Below are 15,733 nucleotides of genomic sequence, written 5' to 3'. Positions count from 1 at the left end.
CATAAAATATTTCTATCACAAGTGTTCTGATTTATTAAAAAAAAAAATATCTGGACTCCCCCCAAATTTTTATTTTATTTTTATATATATATATATATATATATATATATATATTATTATTATTATTTTTTTTTTTTCATTTAATTATCATAAACGGGAAAGTCAGTTATTTTACTGATGTACTTTTTTATACGGCAATCATTAGCCAGTGTTTATATTCTGTATTTTGTTTGTGAACGAATCTTTTAAATGAACCAATCATAAAACTGTACGTGTCTTTTTCTATATCTTTATAAAAGCCGCTTATGATTTTAACGTTTTAACTAAAAGTATCGAGAAAGGGCCACTGAACAAATTAGTTCACCAATGAACAAATGGGTGATTCAAAAGAGTCGAGTCACCGAGAAGAATCAAAATCATCTTCACTGACTAGCATGCTGTAATGTTTGGTTAAAGTCAACTGAACTTCAGTTCACCTAGACGGACGTACTGTCGTCCTTTTGCAGGTATTACGGTAAGTAAACGGTGACGTAGAGACACACCTTCACTCACGCGCTTGGCACTGGTTGCCATGGAAGGTTATCAAGTGCAAAACCGGCTGAGGCGACGACATTCTGTGCAAAGACACTGAACCTGCCGGTCGGACCGGCGGACAGAGGATAAAATACGGACCCCTGAGGTTTAAGGGGTGACGATTAGGAAGCAGTAAGGTCTCACGTTTTACGTATCTCGTTAATAGCCACAGTGCTTTAATGCGTTTGATTAATATATTGATTCCATGATGTAATAGATGTGTGGATTAGACCATCAGTGACTGATTGTTGACAAACCCTCTGTTTACGGTTATGACGTAACATGGTGGTCTCAGCATCCTCTTCTCTGTAATGACGCTGCGCGACATTTGTTGTTACTTCGCTGCGGATGACTGAGAAAATGATGATGTGGCAAAATAAAAGATGCGTGTCACTCAGTAGAGTATAATTGTATGGGGGAAATGTTTTACATTTTTATTCGTTTAATTAGTTAGTTATCATTTGAATAAATCCATAACGTAATTTCCACTAACGTAGGTTGCGTATAGTGTCTTTATTTCGCAGTTTCTCCCCCTCTCTCTGCAGGTGCGCTGTGTTTTTATAGCAGGAACAGTAAGCGAGTGATTAAGTCTGTCAGATTCAGTATGTCTGCATGGCTGCAGCAGGAGGCTGGTCCAACCAGTTCTGCTGAAGCAAAGAAATCAGAGCCCAGAGGCCAAGAGAAGAAATGCTGTAAGTATACGACATGCTTTCACATTCCACAAGATGTTGTTTTGAATCCCAGTTAAACCGGTCTAAGGTGGTCGACTGGTTAGGCTGGTCTATTTTTTGGGTTTTAGTGGGTTTTGAGAGGTACTTTTTAGCTGTTGAGAATATTTCCCACAAAACAGCTTTGTCCCTGGCCCAGTGCATTTTAACAACGGCCTGAATCATATCACAGTTGCCCTCTTATAGTGTCAGATGTCACTGAGGCTGTTAAACAGAAGTTCACTGTCAGTCTAGATTAGAAATAAACCTGCTGTGCTCCCCTTTATTTAGACATGCATTGTCTGTTATGCTGGTTTCAAATTGCAGATCAAGGTAGAGGCACTTTTGTTTAGGTTTTTTTTTTTTCAGTCATTATCAAATTGCTGACCTAATGCAATGTTTTCTTCATACCTAATATTTAAAAAAAAAAAAAAAAAAAAAATCAAGGATTTAATTTGCATGATATTCTTTTGATCCTTTGAAGAAGAAGAAAAAAACATACCTAGATCTTAGCAGAATAACTAATAAAGCCATTTCTGTTTAATAATAGTCTAGAAAAAAGTTTAATGCTCTATATTATTAAAAAGGACACATCAAAATTGATCAAATGTGACAGTAAAGACATTTAAAGATTACTATTTCAAATAATTGCTGTTCTTTTGAACTTTTCTATTCACCAAATGATTCTGAAAAATGAAACCTGTCACAGTTTTCACAAAAATGTTGAGCAGCACAACTGTTTTCAACATTGATAATAATAAGAAATGTTTCTTGAGCACCAAATCAGCATATTAGAATGATTTCCAAAGGATCATGTGACACTGAAGAACAGTGTTGGGGAAAGTTACTTTTAAAAGTAATGCATAACAATATTGTATTACTCCCTAAAAAAGTAACTAATTGTTACTTAGTTACTTTTTATGAAAAGTAATGTGTTACATTACTTTTGCATGACTTTTTCTCACCTGGGCTGGGCTGCTTGTTTGTTTTTTAATAACAGCAAAAAAAAATTTTGGCAAATGTTAAGGCCCTTTCACACCAAAAGTGAAATGAATAAGCCTCAGGCTGAAGGAAATGCATATTTACGCCTGTACAATAGAGGGCGCAGCTCAAATAAACCTTTCAAAGAAGAATAGGTTACAAAACCAAGAATTTTCCCAAACCAGTTTAGTGGAAATCCCGCCCGGGAGCCGATTCTAAACATTTAATTAGCCATGTCAATCACAGTAACGATTACCTACACCCAACCCTGATCCCTAAACCTACCCGTCACTGTAACCTCAGCCAATGAAATTGGTTGCAGGGCAGGGGTTTCCGCTGAACCGTTTGGGGGGAAAAAAATCATGGGAATGTTCAACACTCTTATTTCTAAATCTAATCTAAAGTAATTTTTGATAATTTGTATGGTTGAATTAGGTCATTGAAGTTCAGCAGCAAAGACATTGGTTAATAAAGTGAGATTAAATACATATATTTGTATATTTGTGTAATTTAATATAGTTAATTATTACAGGTTTGCGTAAAATTCTGAGATTGCATTTCATTGTTTTTATTCATTTTGAGGAATACTGAATGTTTTCGTGCAAGTGAGATGAGTAAATGCATGTTCACATTTAGTCTAGAACTACAATAACCTTCATGTTTACACAGCGCACACAACACCTCTGCACTTTATTTCTCTCAACATGGGGACAGGGGAGCAATAAATGTGAAAAAGTAACTTCGATATTTTGTTGTAAATTGAAAAAGTAAAGCATTACTTTACTAGTTACTTTAAAAAGTAATCTGATTACGTAACTCAAGTTACTTGTAATAAGTTACCCCCAACACTGTTGAAGACTGGAGTAATGGCCACTGAAAATTCAGCTTTGCCTTCACAGGAATAAATTACATTTTAAAATATGCCTGACATGTTATATGATATGATAGAAAACAGAAAATAGAAAACAGCTACAGTATTTTAAATTGTAATATTATTTTACAGTATTACTGTTTTTACTGTATTTTAAATAAGAGACTACTTTCAAAAAAAAAAATCTTAATGACCTTGATAAAAGGTGTCAACAGTCACAGAGTTTCAGGTCCTATTTTGTATTGTAGTTATGGAAAGTACCATAAACCATAAAAGTACAAACATAAACTCATACATTATGACATGCATCAGGCATAAAGTAATTGTGTTGTTTGATTTTATGTAATTTTTGGTGCAGATGCTGTTGGTGTTGGTATGTGAAATTTTAGTATTTTATATTTGGCAGATTATAATTGTTAGTACTGGATACAGTAACTTCCTCCAGCCCATTATGTGCTGTTGAAACTGTCTGTTTTTCGGTTTTTGTCTGACCACAGCATGGGCGTCTTACATGACCAACTCCCCCACATTAATTGTCATGATCGGCCTCCCTGCCAGAGGCAAGACATACATGTCGAAGAAACTCACACGCTACCTCAACTGGATAGGAGTTCCCACAAAGGGTGAGTGGGCAGCTGGATTTAGACAGTTGCAACATATCAAATGTCACTCACTATAAATATCATCTGTCTCCAATTTTAAATGCTCCATCTAGCTCTCAGCTGATCATTTCTATCAATAGTATATCAAGAGGTTAAATTTGAACTTGCATTGGCAATCAACACATTTAAAGAGGATCTATTATGCTTTTTTACATCTTCAACATTCTTTAGTGTGTAATGCTGCTGTGTGAGCATGAAAAAGATCTGTAAAGTTTAAAAGCACAAAGTCACTGCAAAGGGTGTTATTAGTAGTAATAACTCTAGTAGTGTGTTTTCACCATGTCCAAGTGTTAGTGCTTACACCTGAGAAGCTGAATATTGCGGTTACGAATAAGGGGCGTGACATTTACGAAACACACTCGAAGCGGTTGACCAACCACAACAAACTTGTCCAACCGATCAATCAGAGTACATTATGCTTTTTGGTAGAAGGGCTTCATAGAGACAGGAAATAAACAGTATAAATGACAGACTGGGAAAAGAGGTGCTGCAAAAATGTAAAATATATTTAAAAAAGAATGTATTTTTTGAACATTCAATCATGAAGACTTATTCTAGTAAACCCCAAAAACAAAACCAAGACTGTAAAACAGGCATAATATGGCCTCTTTCAACTCAATCTTTCTTGAGTGCATCATGACCCACAATGCAAGTGTTTTAAACACTGTAACAGAAGTCAGAGGTATACATACAGAGTGATATCACCTTGATGCATTACAGTTGTGCAAAAACTAATCAAGAATGTGACAATGTACAGATTAACCATCAATTTCTTGTTTATTGGTTTATTATGCAGTGTTTAACCTTGGTGTGTACCGGAGAGAAGCAGTTAAAGCATACAAGTCATATGATTTCTTCAGACATGACAATGAGGAAGCCATGAAGATACGGAAGTAGGATTATATCATTTCTGTCATTGTTTATTCACCCTCATGTTGTGTCAAACCTGTATGACTGAATTTCTTCTGTGGAACATGAAAAGAGAAGTTTACTTTCATATAATGTCCTGTGTAGAAAAGCTCAGGATATTTTTTTACAGTGTTAATAGTGTATATGTAATAATAATGTACAACCTGAATTCCGGAAATGTTGGGACGTTTTTTAAATTTGAATAAAATGAAAACTAAAAGACTTTCAAATCACATGAGCCAATATTTTATTCACAATAGAACATAGATAACATAACAAATGTTTAAACTGAGAAATTTTACACTTTTATCCAATAAATGAGCTCATTTCAAATTTGAAGCCTGCTACAGGTCTCAAAAAAGTTGGCACTAGGGCAACAAATGGCTGAAAAAGCAACAAATTTTGAAAAGATTCAGCTGGGAGAACATCTAGCAACTAATTAATTGATATCAGGTTTGTAACATGATTAGCTATAAAAGGGATGTCTTAGAGAGGCAGAGTCTCTCAGAAGTAAAGATGGGCAGAGGCTCTCCAATCTGTGAAAGAGTGTGTAAAAAGATTGTGGAATACTTTAAAAACAAGTGTTCCTCAGCGTCAAATTGCAAAGGCTTTGCAAATCACATCATCTACAATGCATAACATCGTCAAAAGATTCAGAGAAACTAGAGAAATCTGTGCATAAGGGACAAGGCCGAAGACCTTTATTGGATGCCCGTGGTCTTTAGGCCCTCAGACGACACTGCATCACTCATCAGCATGATTGTGTCAATGACATTACTAAATGGGCCTAGGAATACTTCCAGAAACCACTGTCGGTAAACACAATCCGCCGTGCCATCTGCAGATGCCAACTAAAGCTCTATCATGCAAAAAGGAAGCCATATGTGAATATGGTCCAGAAGCACTGTCGTGTCCTGTGGGCCAAGGCTTATTTAAAATGGACTGTTTCAAAGTGGAAAAGTGTTCTATGGTCAGACAAGTCTAAATTTGACATTCTTGTTGGAAATCATGGATGCCGTGTCCTTTGGGCTAAAGAGGAGGGAGACCTTCCAGCGTGTTTTCAGCATTCAGTTCAAAAGCCAGCATCTCTGATGGTATGGGGGTGCATAAGTGCATATGGTATGGGCAGCTTGCATGTTTTGGAAGGCACTGTGAATGCTGAAAGGTATATAAAGGTTTTAGAGCAACATATGCTCCCCACCAGATGACGTCTATTTTGGGGAAGGCCTTGTGTATTTCAACAGGACAATGCAAAACCACATACTGCAGCTATTACAACAGCATGGTTTTATCGTAGAAGAGTCCAGGTGCTGAATTGGCCTGCCTGCAGTCCAGATCTTTCACCTATAGAGAACATTTGGCGCACCATTAAACGAAAAATACTTCAAAGACGACCACAAAATCTTCAGCAGCTGGAAACCTATATCAGGCAAGAATGGGACCAAATTCCAGCACCAAAACTCTAAAAACTCATAACCTCGATGCCCAGACATCTTCAAACTGTTTTAAAAAGAAGATGCTACACCATGGTAAACATGGCCCCCGTCCCAACTATTTTGAGACCTGTAGCAGGCATCAAATTTGAAATGAGCTCATTTTGTGCATAAAATTGTAAAATTTCTCAGTTTAAACATTTGTTATATTATCTATGTTCTATTGTGAATAAAATATTGGCTCATGTGATTTGAAAGTGTTTTAGTTTTCATTTTATTCAAATTTAAAAAACGTCCCAACATTTGCAGAATTCGGGTTGTATGTTTTCAGTAAACCAAGAAATTAATGTGACTAAAGTAAGCCAGTTAGACTAATATGATGGCAGAAGGCCTATGAGATGTTTCGACACATTTCCTGAAGGTTACATTAGTGCATTTCTGACAGGACAGTTTGTGGTTTTTCTAAAAAGTGTTGAAATCATAACAGCTATATTTACATCCCAAATAGACAGTGTGCCTTGGTGGCCCTTCAAGATGTCAAGACCTACTTTAATGAGGAAGGTGGACAAATAGCTGTAAGGTTTTACCTTTTTCTCTGTTCACATCAGTAACTTTAATGTGGTGTGGAGTGTTTAAGAATATTTATTAGATTCAGAATTTTTATATATATTTGACTAGATAATCATGTGACATTGTCATCTGTCTTTTTTTTTTTTTTTTTTTTTTTTTTTTTGTCCTTTTAAGGTATTTGATGCCACAAACACAACCCGGGAAAGGCGAGATCTCATATTAAATTTTGCACAGGAGAATGCATTCAAGGTAGCCAAATGTGCAATTTAAATGTTCATAAGATGAGTTATCTTTGTGTGGAAGTGATTAGTGATATCATTTTCCTATTTCTGTGTGTTTACCATTTGCAGGTGTTTTTTGTGGAGTCAGTATGTGATGATCCAGAGGTTATTGCTGCTAACATCCTGGTATGTTGTGATATTTGGTTTGCATTTCATTAAACTGAAGATATAATGAGTACAGCAGTATTATTGTTCATTATCTTTCAGTTTTCTCTTATGTGCCTATTGTATCTTCAGGAAGTCAAGGTTTCAAGTCCAGATTATCCAGAAAGACATAGAGAGAGAGTCATGGATGATTTCCTTAAACGCATTGAATGTTATAAAGTCACTTACCAACCACTAGATCCTGATGAATATGACAAGTAAGTATGTTTTGAAAAAACATGCGTGATGGAATATCATTTTCTTTGGAATAAATCTTCTATCTATTTTGCTTTAAAGTGACCCTAATATGCTATTTTAAAGGTTCCTAATTTTGTTTTGGAGATCTCCTACAATAGGTTTACATGCATTAAAAGTCAAAAAATACTTTTCTCATAATATACATTGCGGCATCGCCTCATTTCTCACTGTCTAAAATGGTTACATCTGGTCTCTCCAAATATCTCCTTTTCGAGAGCCTGCTCTGCTCTGATTGGTCAGATAGCCCAATCTGTTGTGATTGGTCTACCACTAACAGCACAAGTACAATAACTCCATTTATCGTGCACTATGATCTTTGAATCTTTGCAGAATTTTTACATTCACAAACAGTTGTATTACACACTAAATGAAAGGTAATATCTGAAATAGCATAATAGAGGCACTTTATATTTTAAGATCTTATAAGGTCTTTTCCTGATCATAGCGTTCACTTTTTTTCCCCAGAGACCTGTCCTTCATCAAGGTGATGAACGTGGGCCGTCGGTTCCTGGTAAACCGTGTTCAGGACTACATCCAGAGCAAGATTGTCTACTACCTCATGAACATCCACGTACACTCGCACTCCATCTACCTCTGCAGGCACGGAGAAAGCGAGCACAACGTCCAGGGCCGCATCGGAGGAGACGCTGAACTCTCCTCACGAGGGAGACAGGTCTGAACTCATTCATTGCTGCCTTTATAGTGGTTATTCATCAGAAGATGCTTGACTTTCCTTCTCCTTGTGTGTAGTTTGCAAGTGCCCTGCGTGGGTTCATTGAGGAGCATAAGCTGTCCGACTTGAAGGTTTGGACCAGCCAGTTAAGGAGAACCATCCAGACTGCTGAAGAGCTGGGAGTTCCCTATGAACAGTGGAAAATCCTCAACGAGATTGATGCCGTTAGTATGCCCAGGTCACAGCAAAGATTAAATGCAGTTTATATGTATTGTATGTTCATTGATCAGCGATTATTGTTCTAAAACAGGGTGTATGTGAGGAGATGACCTACGAAATGATCCAAAACACATTCCCAGAAGAGTTTGCTTTAAGGGATCAGGACAAGTACCACTACAGATATCCAGGAGGAGAGGTATGTGTCTTCTCACTCTCTGTAGTTCTCTAGGTTTGTTGGTTTATCTTGATATCTGGGTTCTTGTGGGAAGGTCTGACTATTTCAAAAGGCTCTCTTTTCTTGTAGTCGTATATGGACCTGGTTCAGCGACTGGAACCTGTGATTATGGAGCTTGAGAGACAAGGCAATGTCCTAGTCGTCTGCCATCAGGCAGTTATGCGCTGCCTACTAGCTTATTTCTTGGACAAGAGTGCAGGCAAGATGCATTTGCATTTTGAAAATTATGCTAAAACACACATAACTGCCTAATCTTTGCAACTGTACCTGGTTTCATATATATAAACTGTCTATATATAAGCTAGCTTCATATATAGACTATGTAAAAAAAAAAAAAAAAAAAAAAACAATTTCAACAAGACCTTATATATATCAGCCAGCTAGATAACTGAGCAGCAACAGTGATCAATACATCACAGAAATGTTTTAGATGGTCATATGAAACCTATTTTTATCTTTTGTCTCAGAGGATCTCCCCTATTTGAAATGTCCCCTTCACACTGTCATGAAGCTGACTCCTGTTGCCTATGGTGGGTTGGACAGTTGTTTCCTCACTTTTGCAAACATACACATGGAAATTCTGCTCACAGACAATTTTGGATGATGTTTTAGGTTGCAAAGTGGAAATGTTTTATCTGAACGTGGAAGCAGTGAATACACATCGGGACCGACCGCTGGTGAGTCCACATCTGTCTTTGTGATGTTCTCTCTGGCAGAATGAAATATTAATGGAGAATATTAAATATTCATTTTAAAATAATTGGTGCCACATTTATCTCTCAGATTTGGATCTTTCTTCAGTAATGTTTTTGAAACTTCACAACAAGCATGCTATTTTTCTTATGGTACAGCTTTTGATATCTTATAAGCTTTATTTTGATTGGGAATCACAATTTCATCACTGCATGTTTGCTGTCTGTGATGCTTGTTTTTTTTTTTTTTTTAGAGAACCTTGGTTAAAGCAATTTTCTGGGTTCAATAGAACTTAAACTCTATCCACAGCATCTGTGCTGTCAATTACCACAGGAAATAATTTTGACTAATTTCAAACAAAACAAAAGACATTGCAATGGGATAAATGTTAAATTGCTTTCTTCGATATGTCAACTGTAAAACTGCTAACACAGTAACTTTAACATTCAGTGTGCAAGGATACCAGAATTGGACTGTTTACATCAAGAAAAATTCTAGAATTGGCTAATGTGTAACCAGAAATTCATCCTCCTGGAACAATAATCCCACCTCTACTGCAGCTCAAATAACACATTTATAGAAAATCTTATGCAAGTTCTTTAACAACAAGTAACAACAGTCATGACCCAATGGTCAGAGAGTCAGACTGGTAACCCGAAGGTTGCGGGTTCGATTCTCAATACTGGTAGGAAATGACTGAAATGCCCTTGAGCAAGGCACCTAATAGGCACCTAATCGCTCCCTGGGCGCTGCAGCAAAATGGCTGCCCACTGCTCCTAATGTGTGTGAACTTACTTGGATGGGTTAAATGGAAGAGGACAAATTCTGAGCATGGGTTACTATACTTGGCCTTCACATGTCACTTTCATACATCTGTGTTCTTAACCATGTATGCCTTGCCTCATAGACTTCTACTCTAAGCAGTGTAAAATTATTAAAAATGGTTTTCGTTAATTGAAAAATAAAAACTGAAATAAAATGCTAAAATAACTAAAACTGAAATAAACATAAATTATTAAAATATAAATATTAACTTACTAATAAAATTATGAAAACTGAAAATAAAAAAATTCAAAATAATAATTAATACTATATAAATATTACTAAATGTCATGTTACTTTGTCACTGATGCTAAGTGCATCACTGTAAATGTAATTTATGTTATTTTTAACAGGTCAAAATTGTTGTCTATGGTAACTAGTTAACCCATAACATTCTTTAAGCTATGTTCTCTGTTTAATCAAACTGTCAGTCAAATGGTTTGATTAAAAATCTTCTTCCTCTTGTGCTTATTCACCTCATCAGAGTGAGATTCAGCATCCCTATCTATATATTGTTGATTTACAATAATATTTATACAGTTGTGATATACAGTTTTGTGTGTTAATCACAGTTATGATGTCCCAGCAGCCTGTGGTTGTACTGTAACTGTGGGTTTGTATTGTGAGTTATGCTTATCCGTGTGTTGAACGCTCCATTGAACGACATTGTGCTTTGGTGATGTGTTCTTCATCACTGTAGACACGTTCGATGTTTTATAATGTTAACCTGGAGTAACTTGTCATACTTTTTAGTCTGTGTATATATATTGATTAACGTGGATTGTCTTTGGGAATACTTGCAGGTAACATGTCACTTAATTGTTTTGTGGAGACTGAAGACTCAAGTGTCTTGTTCGCTATTGAGATGTGTGCTAAAGGTCTTTAAAGATGAGCTATATATGTAGGCGGTCTCTCTTTTTAACCCACCCAGTCTCTTTCATCTCATACCAGGGGAAAGTCAGACGAGACTCTGCCCCTCTGCTGCTAAGGCGGAATAGTTACACCCCACTTTCCAGTCACGACCAGGTTAAACGGCCCCGCCTCTACAGCGCTGGCAACCGGTCCTGGCTGTCCCTCACCCCCTCCCCCACCGCCCTGCACTTCCTGACACGCCAGGCGGGGCGCTGCTGCTTCAGCAAAGCCAAGTTAGTGTCAGAATCTAAAGCCCTGTAATATTAAATGGACTCAGTTGACCCAGTCCTGACACTACCCCAACCTCACCCTGGTGTTCTGAATCACCTGTGAATGTCACACCCAGTACTGACTGTGCTAATCGCATGAAATTATTTCAGTTTGTCATCTCTTATTTTGTTCCTTTTTTTTTTTATCTAAGTGCATGTTTTTAAAGGGATAGTTCACCCAAAAATTAAAATTATCCCGATTTACTTAACTTCAAGCCATCCTAGGTGTATATGACTATCTTCTTTCAGACGAACACAATCTGAGTTATATTTAAAAATATCCTAGCTCTTCCAAGCTTTATTATGGTAGTGAATGGCGCTCATCATTTTGAAGCCTAAAAAAGTGCATCCATCCATCATAAAAGTAATCCAGAGGGTTAATAAAGGCCTCCTGAAGAGAAACGATGAGTTTTTGTAAGAAAAATATGGATATTTTAAACTTTATTAACTATAATAACTAGCTTCTGGCAAATGGCCGTACGCATTGTTATGGCGGAAGCATAATTTCTGACCCGACGCATGACGCAATGATGAACGCGGAAGCACAGAGGATAGAGCAAAACAAAACACCAGTCACGAATTAGAAGTCTAAAATGAGAATTTTTAAAGAGAAATGTCAGTGGATTTCGAGATGAGGAGTTTGAGTTTGTTGCCCAGCCTGATTTCTTTAAACCGCGAGAGGTGTCAAAGCTTACGCTACTCCTACCTGCTACTTCATACATCGCGTCAGGGGTTACTCTTGTGGCGCAAGTCGACTTGCGCAGTATGCGTATGGCTGTCTGTCGGAAGCTAGTTATTTTAGTTTATAAAGTTTTAAATATGGATATTTTTCTCACAAAAACCCATCGCTTCTCTTCAGAAGGCTTTATTAACCCCCTGGATTACTTTTATGATGGATGGATGGATGGATGGATGCACTTTTTTGGGCTTCAAAATCACGCCCCCCATTCACTACCATTATAAAGCTTGGAAGAGCCAGGATATTTTTAAATATACCTCAGATTGTGTTCGTCTGAAAGAAGATAATCATATACACCTAGTATGGCTTGAGGGTGAGTAAATCATGGGATAATTTTTGGGTGAACTATCCCTACATACATACATACATACTTTAACTCTTTGTTCAGCTTGAGCTTCTTTTTCGTTTTGCTGTATGGGTACATGCGACAGATCATACAATATCCTTATTATATCTTAATATACTTATCAGCTAACAGTTCTAATTGGCATTATCCTACTTAGTTTTATAACAACAACATGTGAAAATCTAATCATTTTTCTTCTTGATTCTTTCTATAAATATTTTCTCCTTAAGAAAATCATCAGTCAATTGTTGCCAATTTATTTCATGTGCTTACAGGAATAGTTCTCCCAAAAATGAAAATTGTGTCATCATTTACTCATGTAAATGTTGTTCCAAACTTGTATGACTTTCTTTCTTCCGTGGAACATAAAATGAGAAATTTAGCTGCTCTTTTCCACACAATGAAAGTGAAAGGTGACCAAAAATGACTTTAGTAAAATGTAAGTCATTTTTAAATCATACTGAAGGCATATTCAAATTGCACAAAAGATTTAAAAGGAGAGGAAGATTTGGGTCTATATTGTAGAAATTTCCTATCTTAATTCTCGACTTCTCAAGTTCTGTTTGCTTGTGAAATTACCATGCTTACTAAAAAGAAAGGATTCTGACCCTGGTCACCATTAGCTTTCATTGTATGGAAGCGAACAGTGTAACATATTTTATGTCCTGCAGAAGAACGAAAGTTTTATGGGTTTGGAATGACATGAGGGTGAGTAAATGACTAAATTTTCATTTTTGGGTGAACTGTCTCTTCAAACTGATGTTGTGCTTCAGTAATCAGTATTCCTTGTCTATGATTTACTCTGAACATGCAAATTTGTCCTTGCGCTTCATTTGTCTTCTCCATATTTGTCTCTCTTTCCCCTTCATCCTCTCTCTGTTCTCACAGTCTCGTGTGGTTGGCAGTCATCTGTGAGTACATTTAATCCCATGAGTTTGAACGTTTTTGTTTACCCCGTAGCATTTTTTAAAAAGTTGTTTTCGGTATATGTGTGATGTCACAAACCTTGTGTTTTTTGGTTGTATGTTGATTCTCGGTTGTCTTTTCTGCCAGCTTTCTTATAACCTGCATTTATGTTGGAAGATTCAGTCACAATCATGTTTTTATGTGTTTTGTAGTGGCTTAATTGTGAAGAGTAACTGAATTATGCAAATATTCAGAATGCAGCAGGTTTTCCAGTTGACCTGTATTGTGACATTATATCTTTGTAGAAAATCCTGTTTACCTTGTCAAATGCTTTGATAAGTTATTACATGAAGGAAAAGTACCATTAATATACTGAAAAAAAGTAGTTTAAATCGAAAATGTACAGGGGCCTATATACTTTCTGAAGGCAGTGGCAATATATATATTATAGAATCTGATACTTAACGATAGTAATTCTTCTTATATTGAAGTTTAACTTTATCTCAATCTTTTTTTTTTTTTTTTTTTTTTTGAGGACTCCTTATGTGAAGGAATCAACTTTGACTGCCCAGACGAAGTTAATGACTGTTTCCGCTTCTGAGTGAGATGGGAGAATTTACAAAATCTGCATGACACTGAAACTCTGTTTTTAGATTCTCCCACTCCCAACCTCCTGCTTGCTTTATCAGTGTTGGAATTACATTTCCCATCCACCCCCTGCATGACAAATCACCACTGCTATGACTACAATGAATTCATCATCTATCATCACGTCTGTAAGTGTTTATATTATATATATATATGACCATCCAAGAATATTTATTTTAAGTGATGATGCCTTACTGAAGAATGAACAAAGGAGCTGAATGTTCTCTGATAGAACTTGAACACAACGTGGGTTGTGCAAATGATTATAACCTTTATACAGTGTCTTTGTTGCAACACAATGTTGTTTGCAATGAAGCATTTTCACAATCATAACCATTACAACATCTTCATATATACCATAGTCAGTCATCAGACAGAAGAAAAGCCTTATTCAGGGTGATTATGTCAACGCTGGTACCATATATCAGGCCGCAATGTTATGGTAAATTTCATTACAGGGAATTAATGGAACAGAGATTTGATGCAGATAGAGGAAAGATTTGCGTATTATAACAGATTGTCGCTTCAAGGAAAGGCAATGAAAGTACTTTTGTCTTGCACATTTTCTTAATAAGAATGATATTTATGGGGAAATTGTACAAAGCTAGCTACTCGTGATATTTTTATAGAAATGTATTTGTGTGTCGCATTGTCAAAATGACAAGGATTTATAGAATGCAGTATGTAAATGAAGTATACTTTATAAGGTTGCTAGCAAATGTTGTTTTTATTAAGGTTTTGAATGTAATAAGCTAGGAATGTTTTCTCTGGTTATGTGTTTGTTAAAACTGGAATTACTAGCTTAACAAGTCTGTTTATATTTCCGTGTGAGGAGCTGCTCATTTTCTATTCTACTATTCTCATCAGCATGTTATCAACCAGTGATGCTGGATAAAATAGTTAATGCATAACATGCCCACAGACTTTTCATGCTGTAATGTTCACTACTACTTTGCATTTTTATTTTACGTGTTTAATCACATTTTTGCCTCACTACATCATTTGAAATGAAGGTTCATTTTTAAAAGTAATTCCATGTAGTCTGAAATAAGGTTATAAATGCTGCATGCATAATAATTACAAATAAATTAGCAAAATGCTGGAGAATTGTATTGTTCAGAATGGAGTATAGCATGTCACAACTTCACATCAACTTTTCAATTTCATGTCAACATGATCTGTGTCCAGGACAGCAACACCATCAGTACTTGTTTATGTCTGTTCAACCCTGCTGCATAAAACTAACACTACAATCAAGTGCTGTTAATGTATCCAAGCATGCATTGCCCTTGAGTAGTGACTGCTTTGATGGCACATTACATACTGCACACAATGTGACTTTCAACTGTTATAAATTATACATGCTGTTAATATACATACTGTCAATATACATACTGTCAAATACATACAATTAAACATCTCCTGTTGATGAGCCAGTCTTATTCTGCGTCGTTACGCTTTCGAGTGTGTGCGTGCGTGCGCGGCTTGCGTGGATGTGTGCGTGGATGTGTGTGTCCGTTACAGTGGCAATATAGACACAAGATGGCGCCAAAACACTTTACTTTATAGCGGCAGACCAGCTATGAAGTCTCTTCACGATGAAAAACAGATAAGGGTTTGTTACATTATATTTAAGCAGTGAGATAATAGAAACTGTGCTATGTTTTGAATTTTGTCGCTGCTAAAGTGGCTGTGGCCTGAAAATGCTTTGGTTATAAAGCATAGCCTACCTTCTTTGGTGCTTAGTAAGATATTAAGAACACAAATTTACGTTAAAATGTTATTTTATGGAAAAAATTAATTTAGCTAGAATTAAATCCCTGATACGGGTTTTGCTACACAGAAAAAATAACGAAGTTGCTTAGCAATATAAACAGGTGAC

The 15,733-nt window shown here is 36.3% G+C and overlaps 1 protein-coding gene across 10 annotated transcripts; it reads left to right on the top strand.

Moving 5' to 3' along the window:
• The first annotated feature begins 54 nt into the window (after nucleotides 1-54).
• Nucleotides 55-15,283, top strand: pfkfb2b (6-phosphofructo-2-kinase/fructose-2,6-biphosphatase 2b). 10 transcript variants are annotated; one of them, XM_051912359.1, is made up of 17 exons: nucleotides 529-705; nucleotides 1,119-1,265; nucleotides 3,630-3,755; nucleotides 4,591-4,687; nucleotides 6,645-6,711; nucleotides 6,881-6,955; nucleotides 7,057-7,113; nucleotides 7,225-7,349; nucleotides 7,855-8,062; nucleotides 8,140-8,286; nucleotides 8,373-8,477; nucleotides 8,586-8,715; nucleotides 8,984-9,046; nucleotides 9,129-9,193; nucleotides 10,983-11,176; nucleotides 13,186-13,208; nucleotides 13,755-15,283. In XM_051912359.1, coding segments are annotated over exons 2-17 (1,572 nt in total). In that variant the 5' UTR covers nucleotides 529-705; nucleotides 1,119-1,177; the 3' UTR covers nucleotides 13,757-15,283. The 10 variants fall into 10 exon arrangements, with proteins under 10 accessions (XP_051768314.1, XP_051768317.1, XP_051768319.1 ...); XM_051912358.1 differs by having other exon boundaries at nucleotides 13,739-15,283; XM_051912354.1 differs by lacking the exons at nucleotides 529-705; nucleotides 13,186-13,208 and adding an exon at nucleotides 55-514 and having other exon boundaries at nucleotides 13,739-15,283.
• The last annotated feature ends 450 nt before the right edge of the window (nucleotides 15,284-15,733 follow it).

The sequence above is a fragment of the Ctenopharyngodon idella genome, chromosome 11, assembly GCF_019924925.1.
Source record: "Ctenopharyngodon idella isolate HZGC_01 chromosome 11, HZGC01, whole genome shotgun sequence".
NCBI classification, from domain to species: domain Eukaryota; kingdom Metazoa; phylum Chordata; class Actinopteri; order Cypriniformes; family Xenocyprididae; genus Ctenopharyngodon; species Ctenopharyngodon idella.
Note: the sequence above shows the minus strand (reverse complement) of the source record. Positions and strands in the feature narration are given on the sequence as shown.

Bases quoted from the DNA above. Each gene is read 5' to 3' on its own strand.
- pfkfb2b (XM_051912354.1), top strand. From the start codon at position 1,178: ATGTCTGCATGGCTGCAGCAGGAGGCTGGTCCAACCAGTTCTGCTGAA. The intron at 1,266-3,629 runs GTAAGTATACGA...GTCTGACCACAG, and splicing joins AGGCCAAGAGAAGAAATGCT to CATGGGCGTCTTACATGACC. The intron at 11,177-13,738 runs GTTAGTGTCAGA...TTTTTTTTTGAG, and splicing joins TGCTGCTTCAGCAAAGCCAA to GACTCCTTATGTGAAGGAAT.